This window comes from Platalea leucorodia (assembly GCF_965183815.1).
Source record: "Platalea leucorodia genome assembly, chromosome: 7".
Classification (NCBI taxonomy): domain Eukaryota; kingdom Metazoa; phylum Chordata; class Aves; order Pelecaniformes; family Threskiornithidae; genus Platalea; species Platalea leucorodia.
Genome location: NC_138829.1, coordinates 56,479,880 through 56,492,076, shown reverse-complemented (window position 1 = coordinate 56,492,076; position 12,197 = coordinate 56,479,880). Strand labels below are relative to the sequence as shown.

The 12,197-nt window shown below is 36.9% G+C and overlaps 1 protein-coding gene across 4 annotated transcripts in view; it reads left to right on the top strand.

The window, feature by feature from the left end:
• Positions 1-11,852, top strand: part of NAP1L4 (nucleosome assembly protein 1 like 4) — a 29,506-nt gene extending 17,654 nt beyond the window's left edge. For 2 of the 4 annotated variants that reach the window (XM_082318759.1, XM_082318760.1), the window contains exons 12-16: positions 1,163-1,185; positions 1,821-1,940; positions 2,235-2,264; positions 3,638-3,694; positions 10,623-11,852. In XM_082318759.1, coding sequence (XP_082174885.1) covers positions 1,163-1,185; positions 1,821-1,940; positions 2,235-2,264; positions 3,638-3,694; positions 10,623-10,661 — 269 coding nt within the window. In that variant the 3' untranslated portion in view covers positions 10,662-11,852. Of the gene's footprint in view, positions 1-1,162; positions 1,186-1,820; positions 1,941-2,234; positions 2,265-3,616; positions 3,695-4,882; positions 4,921-10,622 lie in introns of all 4 variants that reach the window. The other 2 variants (XM_082318761.1, XR_014228926.1) reach the window with 2 other exon arrangements.
• The last annotated feature ends 345 nt before the right edge of the window (positions 11,853-12,197 follow it).

The window sequence follows — 12,197 nt, the reverse complement described above, 5'->3', positions numbered from 1 at the left end:
TTCTTGATACATCTCCCATTGTACTCTCTTTTTTTTTTTTTTCCAAACATGGATGGAAGAAGCAGTTTACTTTGGACTTCAGAGATGTACTGAACAAAATGGACATTAGTTCTTGATTCAGTCTATTATGAACTACCTGTCTCTTCTAAATATCACTGCAAATCCCTTTGTACATGTGGATAAGAAACAAGTGATAAGTATTTCCAAAGTTGGAGTTTGTTTGGTACAGAAATGTCCTTTAACTTAAAGAACGTCATTATTTTTTTGTTACAAGTAGTTGCTGCTTTCAGAAGGGGATGAAGATTTGTTTCCCTCATGATGGTTTTATATTGGTTTTTTTTTAAAGACCTTAAAGGACATACTCTGGAGGTAGCTGTATAACAAAGATAAGATTGTGACATCTGCTGGCGCTCGATGGTTGCATTTTCAACTTGAGAACAGACTGAGCCAAATTATCACTTTCACAGTAGGATTACAGTACCATGGCACCTGAGTAGAGGAGGGAAATCTGTTTTTTTTTAAGTTTTTTTTTGTTACTTTGTTTTGGTTGTTTTTTTGTAAACAAACAAAACCTCCCCTGTTCCTTACTGGTTACAGTAATAGGTCTTTTCTCAACAGTGCTTTGTAAATTCATGACAAAATGTTAATCTACGAGGTAGCACCCATGTTTGGGGAGAGGAAAGGGTTTGTAGTGCTCTAGCAAAATAAAGTTTTTGTAATTGCAGCATTAATATAGAAACAAAATATATTAATAGATCTATTAATAGATATATCTATAGATTACATCTATTAATAGATCTATTAATATATTAATAGAATAATTTCTCTCTCTTTGAGGGGAGAAACGTGATCTCCATGCCTTCAGAACCCATCTTTACAGAGAAATCATTTCCTGTGCAAAAATCTTTGACATCAAAATGGCAGCTTTGATGCTCTTACTACAGCACATAAAACTCTTGCAAGTGCAATTTCTGTGAGTTTAATTTAGGATAAATCTGAATTGTCTTTAAAGGTTTATTACTTAGCTTCTGAAGACTTCATAAATGCCAGTGTTTTCTGGTATGAGAAGGTCTTTATTTATACTGTGTTTTGTCATCTTGAATATTGAGGTGGACTAGACTATACAAACTTTTCTTAAATCTATTGTCTTTTCTTTTTGCAGTATCTGGTGATGGAGAGTCATTGGTAAGTTTACACCTCTGAAATTGCACAATTGCTTTTTGCCGTATCTTTTTTGTAAAACATCTCTATAGTGACTATTTGGGTTCTTTTCTGTATATTTTTATCATTATTTTTGCTTTTGCCAAAGTTGAGCTTCATCTTGATAAAATGAAAGATACTGTTGACTTTTCCAAGTAATCCATTGACATTTTGCTGTTACACATCTTGCTGATCCAGTACATCTATAACAATCACTGTCGAGAAGAGGTCTTTATTTTCTCTAGCCAGTCAGCACTACGGCATGGCTGGTATCTGATGTTTTTTAAAAATCAATCTGAAGCAGTCTGAACAATTCTGTAACGTCAGGTGTCAGAACCAGCAAAGTCTGTATGAGCCTTTTTAATAGAAAGTGTTTCAGTGGGCCAGTATCCTGTACGTAGAAAGTAGAAACTTTTAAAATAAATCTCAATTCTGCAAATCTGGATTTAGACTTGCAATATTTCTTTTATTGTTACAAAGCTAAGTATACCAAAAGTACATGTGACCTGAAGATTGATGTTGATGACAGTGTCGTGACCTGTAACTTTGAAATACTTCTGTTCCTTCCTTTGTAGCGTGTCACATTTTTAATAGAAAAATCAAACTGACTTGCTTTACAGGATGAAGATTCAGAGTTTACTTTAGCAGCAGATTTTGAAATTGGACACTTCTTCCGTGAAAGGATAGTTCCTCGTGCTGTGCTTTATTTCACTGGGGAAGCTATAGAGGATGATGATAATGTATGTATGCTATCAGCATTTTGTTTATTAGTCACCATGTAGATAGAAACATTCTCTTTCTTTTCTGATTAGACTAGTATGTAGTATTAATTACATGAGAATAACAAAAAACCTGAAGAGATTCCTGTTACTTGGGAATAAGAAAGAATCATTCTACTTGCTATGAGTTGTTAATCTTTGCTTCTGGAAGGGGCTTAGTTTCAGTTACTGTGTTTGAATATGCTAGACCTATTGCTTCAGAAGATTTTATGCAAATACTAGCACAGCTAATAAAACCTTGGGTTTGTTTTTCAGTTTGAAGAAGGTGAAGAAGGTGAAGAGGAGGTGAGATGCATGCTGTATCTTTTATAGATAACTAATTACCTACTACGTTCCAGTTCCAGAAGTAGGCCTATATGGAGCAGAAAATAGTTGTTCATAAATGCTCTTGTGTGTGATACTTCTTTCCAGAAGAGTTCAGCATTCCTGACTTAGAAAATCTATGGCTGTTTTTCCTCTTCATGGAAGTACTTTCTCGAAGAACATTTATCCTCTCTCCCCCCCCCCCCCCCCCCCCCCCCCAGTATTTTAAAAGCTGATTTCTGACATGAGTCAAAAATTAAAGATGAGCTTTTTCTTTCTTGAGTGCTGCATGATAAAAACCTTCAGTCTTATTTTTAAATATCTGTTACTTAGGCAGTAGTGGAATTCAGCTGTCAGCTTTTAGTTGTCATAAGCTTGAAGACTGGGCCTTGCTAAGTGTAAAGTAAAAAAGGGCGAGCAAGCAGCTGCTCAGGATAAAGGCTTAATTTAGGCTGGAATTTCTAGTATACCAAGAACTCAGGTCCGTTTACAGTAGTGTTGTATGAATACAAACACAGTGTGAAGGGCTTTGCGCAAAACTGCTAAATGATACCACACTTAAATGAACTAATATCCTTTACAGATAATGATATTTTTATTTTACTGCTTTTACTGTGGTGTTCTTGCTAACTGGTTAGAGGTACATATCTGACTGTTATCAAGTTCATCATAGTAGAGTACCTCGGAAGTTATTGAGCTGGTGGTCTGATGTGAGCTGGGAGCCTTTGAAATGCAGTCTCTTTTCTCTCTTTGCAAGTTGCAATACAGACTTCTGGGCTTAGGCTGTTGAGTGACTAAACACTTTCTTAATTTTATTTTTTAAGTTGGGTCTTGATAGAAGTGTACATGTATTTTTAACCTGTCTCCAGTGCCAGGTGTTACTACTTGGATGTAGGTGTGTGTACAACAGATCATGAAAATACTGCAAAATCCTGTGCAGGAATACATAGCCTGTCCACAGTAATCCAAATAAACAGAGACTCTTTGGAAGGAGGTCAAAACAAAGAGCAAAATTAGACATATATACTTATTACCAGAACCGTAAAATTCTAAATTGTAGCTCAGGTAGAAGTTAAAAAATTGCTGGGAGATTGCACCAGCTTATGTAGGAAGGTTGCCGAAAGCCATGCTGAATCTTTTAAATCTATGTTTTAAATCTTCTTTTAAAGATTTTACTTTAAGATTTTGAAGATGCTGAATTCTTTTAAGTCAGCCCAAGTAGTTTTAATGTTAACATATGAAACACTCTGGAATACAGTGGTAATATCATTTGCTATTTTGTTTTTTCTCCATTACAAAAAGTTGCACTTTTAACCTGTTTTAATTTCTGTTAGTTTATCTCTATTTTGTCATAGGAGTTGGAGGGGGAAGAGGAGGGAGAAGAAGAGGAAGATGCAGAGAGTGATCCTAAGGTAAGGAATTTTGTGTGCATAGTCGTGATGTAGACTATAATCATGAGCAATGTAACTAAGGTTATAACAACACAGTTTGTGGAAAGATTAATAAATTATTAAAAAAGAAAAAACACCCTAGCTTCTGCCTGCAATGTTTTCATCTTCTTCAGCACTCAAATTACTCTTAAAACAATAGTTAATGTTTCCATAAATTGAGAAAATGTAGGTTTTGTCTTCCAACCTGCACCAAGAAAAAGATAATTTCCGAACTGTGTGCCTTTACTTCTTAATGGTATCTCTCTATAATAATGATTATATATATTTCCTTCAGAAAGGTCTTATTTCAGATATTCTGTGGCTGGACTTCAACTTAGAATTAGTCTGACAAGTCTCAACCAGCTTGTTTTATTTATTTTCTTTTTCTTAGAATTGTTCTTTTTGGTTGTCCTGATGGCTGCAGGTTAGACTCCACGTGTCTGTACTCAGGTAGAAGTCAACAAAAGTTAGTCCCCAACTTTTGAATTTTAAACTTTGAGACCTAGTTTAAAATTCAGCCTAAAGGGTAGGGGTAGTGTTCCTTCTGATAGATATTGTTCAGTCCTTCAGTTATGGTGAAGTTAACACTTTCATTTAGTGAAGCTGGGGCAGTGATGACAGACCTGCATTCATTTAGTTCTTAAAACATTAGCTTTTATTTTATTTTTTTTTTATAAAGGCACAGATGAAAAGGTGAAAGGCATGCAAAACTGCTTGATCTTTGGATGAAAGTCTTAACAGCAGCTTAACAAGTCACTCTTCTGACATAGTTTTATATACATCATCATATCACTAGTAAATGCTTTTTTTGTCACTGTATGGAGAATTGAGCTTGTTTTTCTTTAATGAGAAATATTGTATGCTAAAGAAAGTCTGTCTTGTGGAAGGATTGATCAAACAAGATTAGAGTGGCAGAAATGAGTGTTCTGCAGGATCAGAATGCAGTGGTGTACCTGTAATGGCAAAAAGTGGGACAGCTGAGAAACAAAATGTTAGTTCTGAGTTGAAGTATATTTGTACAAGTATCAAATATCCTTTTAAAGGATTTGGTATTCTGTAGGAAAAAAGCTTAAGGTATCTTGGAAGGTTATAGTTGTTGCCTCCTGTGTTATTTTGTACATTTCACTTTTCATTCATGCTGACAGTTCCTTTCAATTTTTTCCCATTTAGGTGTAATTTAAGTCTGTTTATCATTCATACATTTCTAGGTAAGGTGGAATTCCATTCATACCTAACTTCCAAGAGTCCCATATGTAGCCATGCAATGTGGTTTGTTTTCTAGGGTTTTCTGGGGTGTTTTTTTCTGTTGTTTTTTTTTTTTTTTTCCTTGTATGGGGAAAAGAGATGGGGGAGTGGTGACTTCAGAGTAGGTTTTATTAGTGAAAAAATAGAAAGAAATGTGTATAGAGAAGGAATGCCTTCAAATCATATAATTAAATTAGATTTTTCAGAATGACCTCTCTGCCTTCCTGGCACAACTTCTGCTTTGCCTTTGTAGCAGTCAAACTGTATTTTATATACACATGATTAAAGATACTGAGACTTGTCAGACTTGTTTTTCCCTTGTTTCTGATTTCTTGTTGCATTTCTTTACTGTTTCTAGTGTACTTGCAAATTATTTCTTAAATATCTCCTCTGCTCTTCTCAAAGTCTTGTAAGTCATCAGCTTGCTTAGTATGTCTTTTCCAACATTATTCTTATTTATGCTGCCTGACAAAGGCAGTCAGTCACCCTTAGAGGCTTTTTTCTTGAGCTCATGATTCTGAACAGGTATAGCTCTCCTGCCCATCTGTCTCTCTCTTTTTTTTTTTTTTTTTTTTCTTTTCCTTCTTTTAAATAAAAAAAGTTCCTTCTATTGTATACTGTCATCTTTCACCTTTCATTCCATGCCTCATAGAGAACAATACCTGCAACAGGCTTCATACTTTTTCCTCTGTATTTTAGGCTTGTATCTCTCCCCCTCCACCCCCCACCCCCCCTTTGGTTACTTAGGAGAAGCTGTAATCTTTCCAGCTCATTCCCTCTCTGCATAGGTAATGCCCTTCTTTGCCTGTGTTAAACTCAAAACTGTGTTTTGGTTTTGTTTTATTTTATTTCCCATATGATATGCTTTGAGAAGCCAGCCACCCTTCCTCAACATACTTGCACTATTTATTCACCTGCAATAGTAGAACATTCATTTGTCACAACAGCTTATATGTTGTCCTGCTGCAGTCTGTTACACAGCTATCTTCCATTCTTACAACTAAAAATTTTCAGCCACTGGCTTCAGTTTTTCAAGTCAACTTGGAATTCTGTTTTTTGTCTTTTAAGACTCATACCCCTGATCCTGTTTCCATTCCTTCTTCTGTCCATCCTGTTTTCTGGTCCTGTTTATCCCTGTCCCCTGCCTCTCTTTGCCTTTCAGTCCCCCCCTGCTTTTCTTATATCTAGAATAGTTTTCCTTTTCATATACACAAAAAATAATTGTTCTTTGGTTTGTTTTCCTCAAACCCAATTTCTCCTCTTCAGTCATTTCCATATTACCTCCTCCTTTGTCATGCTACATTTGCTACATAAACGTCAACACTTTCTACTTTGTTAACTTTTCCTTCTTCCTTCCTCTCACTCCTGTCAGTTTTAAGTACTTTTGAGTTGTTCAGTTAGAACTAGGTCATTATCATCTCTTACACAAAGCATGTATGCTATATATAAGTTGTGGGTTTGGAAGACTGAGCAGATGATTGGAAGTAGCTTCAGAAGACACTGCAAAAACAGATAATGTAGCTTGTTTTGTCTAGTATATTTTTCTATGTGCTTGCATGCCCTGTTCCATTAGCTGCCTTTATTTCACATTACTGATGCTAAGCTTGAAAAGAGAAGTAGCTGTCAAGGTAATACAGAAGGCTGTTTTGAATTACGAACTAAAAAGCTGCTGTGGGGAGAGACTGCATGCGCTTCAAGGTGCTTAGTCTATCTTTTAAGTAACAGTGGCAGAAGGGCCTGTTAGCAGCAAATTCATTTTCAGAACCTTTGAAGGGTTCTGTCCGGTTGTGGAGGAGGCGGTTCAGACCACTTGCTTGCTTAGCTCCAGTTAGCTGAGTTTACTTCCCGTGTATATATTTGATATCCTTGCTTTTTCTTATTCAATAACATAGATCAGAAAATGAACAGTGATGAAGTTTAGCTTTAGGACCCCTAACTGGACTGTTTCATGGTAGGACATTTGAAATATTGAAAGGCTTTCTTCTCTCCCTGTTGGAAAGGACATCAGCTTTAGTGCCTGCTGCCTGCATTGATCCCACTGTTGGCAGCAAAGTCTGTTTGGGAGTCAGATGGGCTGTCTGTGCCTGTGCTTCTTCTGCGGATGGGAAGCTTCCCAAAAAGGGATTTGTAAAAGTAAGGAGGTGAAGGCTCGATTTGCTCTTTGAGTCATCCAGGAATGTGTCCTGCCTAATCTGTTTAAACATTGAAGATAAGTAGAAATTCACTGTCTCTTTCAGCAGTAACTTTATGTGAAAAATATCTGCTTTGAAAGGATTAAATTGCTAAGATAAATGGCATAGATACTTTGGACTTATGCCCCCATCCTCTAGGACACCAGATTAATTGGCTGGGTAGAAGCAGTGAGCTGTGTGTGTATGAAAGTTACGAAAGCAATATTACTTCAGACCTGCTTTTCTTCTCCATTTTAGCCCTATGATCCTGCAAATTTTAGGTGAAATTCCCATTTTAAATTTGATGCGTGTTCTCTATGTCCATAAACAGCTGATGCAGTTTAGCTGATGTAATTGCTGATGTCTGAGCAAGTGGTCTCTACGTAAGCTAATTAGCTCAAGTTTCTTGCATTGTTCTCCTGGGTAATGAAATGCCAGAAGAAAAATGTTCATGCCTGTTGTAGCAAGAGGTTTTTTTGTTTGTTTGTTTTATTCTGCAAGTGATGCAATAAATAAGAGGCAGTGGTAAAGCAGCTTTATATTGATGCTTGTTAGCAAAAGAGGAAAAAATAGGTGGGACTCCCACTTATTTAGCTTGTATGTCTCCATTGGAACAGCGTCTTAAACTGGAATCAAAGGCCCAGAGTAGTTTAAACTCCTTGCACAGAATAAGTAAATATTATGAAATACTTTAAAGACATAAAAAGAAAAAATCGTGCTACTTTTCATATGAACTTAAGTCCTTGTTCATGACTACTGTGGAGAATCTCTTTACAACAAGAATTCTTACTTGTCTCGTGTAGCACTGGTAGTGGACTGCAGTACATATGTTTGCTCAATTTATTCTAAAATAAGATGCAATTCCTCCTCTGCCAGGTAAAGTCTCTCTGTTTGGTCTTTATTGCCTGGTCAATGCACTTCAGCACCATTTCTAAGATATCTTGGAAAGTTAATTTTAGGGAAATACAACATGAATGGAAATCTTGCTAGAATGGGGAGAAAAATAGCGCAGGGCCTGTCTAAGGCCAATAAACGGATTGGTAGTGGTTGGCTGACCAGATGTCACCAACAGTCTGGGCACTGGGGGAAGAGCAGGCTCAAGCTTAATAGCCTTGCCTGAGGGAGCATGGATGTAGTATCTCGATCAGTCGCAGCTTGGGGTCTGGTCCCTGATCTTACAGGAGCCATTAGAGGCCAAAGATAAGCTTCAGCATGCATGTGCCTGATGAGGCAGCTGTAACTTGAAGAAAACTGTAGTCATCTACCTGTGCTGTAGTCATCTCAGGATTAGAGATGCTTTATGTGAGGCTGATGGGTAACTGAAGGCAATAGGGAGCTCACGTGCTGGCTTGATCAGCAAGAGCAGTGCTGTGCTATTGAAATGGTGGAAGAAAACTGACCGTGTTGGAATCTGGATCTGAGATACTGCCTTATTACTTATGCCCTGCTTCAATGTTTTTATATATATGGTCAAGATAGATACACCCCAGCTGTAAGCTAAAAATAGCATAAAGTAGCAGTATTTCTCCGAAAATTCTCCAACAACTGACTCATATCCGAGAACCCCTTAAACTGTGTTATGTTTTTCTTTTTTTGTCTGAGAGCAGTAATCAACAGTAAAAGGTCCTTAAGGAACTTTGTAATCTCTGTGACTCAGTTTTTACAGGATAGAGATTTATAAACATTTAGATCATATTATTGCATATAGAAATAAAGACAAGTAAAAGGAAAAGATAATTATGTTTATTAGAAAATATAATAAGGGTTTTGGTTGATCATTAAAATTCGGCTGGTCAACCGAAGTGGTCAACCTAAGTGTGTCTGATATAAATATAACAGGTGATTAGGAAGGAAGGAGGGAGATGGAAAGATTTTTAAGTACTTTCTAAATAACTGGTTTGTTAGTTGATTATGGCTGTTATCCAGAATGCATGGGAAAGGGGGTGTGATGCTGTGCACTGCTCTGTAGCCATGTTCAAAAATGGAGCAATTATAAGAAAACGATACTTTTGGAAAGCTTTTTAATAAAAATGTTGCTGTTTTTTGCTTGCCTCTAAATGAAAAGGAATAGCACGCAACATATTTACCGGTGGCAGTCAGGTTTTTTATTAACAGAGAGAAGGCTAATTTTGTGTTATGTGTAAACATATCCCTCTTCTCAAGGGATTTAGTCCCAGATCAGTGGAAATGAATTCACATCGGTTTGATATGGAACCCCAGGCAGTACAGTTGTACTGTACAGACAGTACAAAGTTGAAGTTAGCCAGATGTGCTGGGGGAGGAAAACCACAAGGAAAGGTCTTTGGCATATCTGTGCAGAAGAGAGCATTGGGCTTTAATCCAGACTTCCAGTGGGAATGATAGTGGCCGCTGTAACCTTAAAGCAGTTTAGGTGAAGAAGAGAAAAATAGTCTGGGTTTAGTGCAGATTATCAAGGGCAAAACTCCTGATAAGAAATCTTAGTTGCACCTGTTCTCCCTCACTACAGGCAAAATGCTTAAGTTGTCTTTGCTCTTTGTCACTTCATGTATAATGAACTCTTGCATGTTTGCTTCTTTTACAACACACAAAGCTCTTCCATAGGATAGTTACTAAGAAACATTTTATTTTACGGTCAGTGACATTCAAGGTGTCATGTTTTATACCCGTATTTTTCTTTACTAGAATTCATCAGGTTTCCAAGACCGCTATTTGTTTATATTAAACTATATTGAGAACAGTGAAGGGAGAATCAAACAGGAAATACACTGAATAAATTCTGCTTTCTAAGAATCTGATTTTACAACAAAAAAGCAGGAAGTGCAGTGTAAAACCTGAAGTTCTTAGCTGTTTGAGTACTTGTTCTCCTTCCCAAATACACTTCTTTTTGCCAAAGGGGAAGTTGTTTTACTACCTAATGAAGGTGTTTCTACTTTTACATATTCAGATTAACATGTGGACTTCTTGCCCAATGTTAAACTGTTGAACAGTTACCTGCTGGTGATGCAGAACCTAGAAGAAATCAACACGTTAATTACATTTTTATCACCTTAGCAGAAAGGGCAAGGCCTCTAAGGAAACACTCAAACGTGCTGCAGAATAAGCAGCCTGCCTTCCTCCCTTCTCAAGAGTTAGTGAGGAGGTGGCAGTTTATTGTTGAACTGTTTAATAGGAACTGAAAGTTAAATTGAGCCTCTGGTTGGCGGGGGGAGTAGAAGGTGTTTTGCTTTCTTGTTTGTTTGAACCTTGGCCTACTGGATGGAGTGTAAAGAATACAAATATAGATTAAAAATTGTGGGGTACTAAGCAGTTGGCAGGGGGGAAACCCAATAAATACGGTGACTGCTGTTCAGACCTTTATCATCTAGCTTGAGTTTACGTGTAGTTTTTTTGTATGTGCTAATGATACCTCTAGCTAATTCAAAACTGTATAGCCAATTTTTTTATTTGTTGAAGTATTCTTGTATGCCACTTTGATTTTTAACGGCGTTTTTTTTCTTTTTCTCTTTATACAGAAAGATTCCAGCCAACCTGCTGAATGCAAACAACAGTAATAAGGAAATACCACTTTGAAGTGATATTTGAACAACTTGTAACAAATATTTGGATACCTGGCCTGCAGTTCAGGATACTCCATCGCTGCAGCACAATCTTATTAACAATGCTTAAAATTAATTTGTTTTAAAATGCATGATTTTCACTAACTTTTCTTTATTGCTTAACATGTACAGTGGCAACTTCAATGCATTTGGGAAATAGGAGGTTTAAATAAAGCACACTCTACAGCCGTTGGTACACTGTAGCTAAGTATGTCAACAGGCCTTTGGAGCCTTTTGCCCTATGCATAGGGGAATAGTCCAGACTACCAAGTGAGGATTATCCATTTTCTTGTTAAACATTGAAAATTGTGGAATAGCAATGTGCTGAGAAGCTAAAGTAAATGGATTACATGTACGGTAGCTGAAACAGATAGAGCAATATGACTTTTTTGCTAGTTCCCTCCCCTCTTTTTTAATGTTTCTTGCAACCTACAAATTGAACTAGTGCTTGGGCAGCTTTAAATGTCATATTTATTATCTCAGTAAAACCAATTGAAGGGGGTGTCATATTTGAGACTTAGTTGTTCATCTTACTATTTATTTATTCATGTTTGTAAGTACTTTGACAGAATTAGTGCTTTTTAATAGTTTTTAATATACTTGAAAAATCTTCTTCCTCTTTTGCATACAATATGGGTACTTGTAAAACAAATAATTTGAATTGGTCTCAATGTAGTAGTCTAGACAGAAGAAACGAACTTGCATCAAAATGACAACTCTTCTGGATGAAGATCAAAATGCAAAGGCCAAACTGTTGCTGTTGGTGGAAGTGGGTTGCAGCCAAAGAACCAGAAAATTTCCAGTAGTCTTACTGCTTAGTGTCCAGCATGGAAGGACCTTTCACTATGAACACAGAAATTTATCAAAATTCAATAAATCTGAAGTTTTGGTGTCTTACTTGCAACACTGAAATTATTCCATTCCACAATTTGTTTTATTTAAAGCTCTGAAGTCTTCAAAACTACCTTTTGTTGTTGTGTGGCACTTCAGGTACACGTTTCTAGTTTCAGCATCCATTGCCAACCTCTGGCAGCAGTTGAATAGCAGCTGTATCAACACTGTGACCAGGCATGTAGAGTGCTCCAGCCTTACCTTACACATTTGTAACTTAATACGGTGTTTTCAATTTGTACAGAATAGATAGAATATTCTATTAAAGTTGTGAAACACGATCATTGGTGCCTGTCTGGTCCATAATGCTTCCCAGGTTAAATGAATATCCCTTTGAGTTTCGGTAGCGAACGGTGAAGTGTTTAACAAGGGGCATGCTGGCTGTCTGGCCTCGTACAGCTCTCCTGCTGCTTTCCTTGTTGTCAAAAGCCAAAGAAAAGGAGCCCATGTAAATAATGCATTAGAGAGTTCTTTGATGTAAATCAGAACGAACTTGCTCAATTTGCAAGCAAACAGTCTGGAATGTTTTGTAGGATTTGGGTTTTTTGGGGGGCAATGTCATTATTAAAGATTCCACGTCATCTGTGCAATTTGGTCATG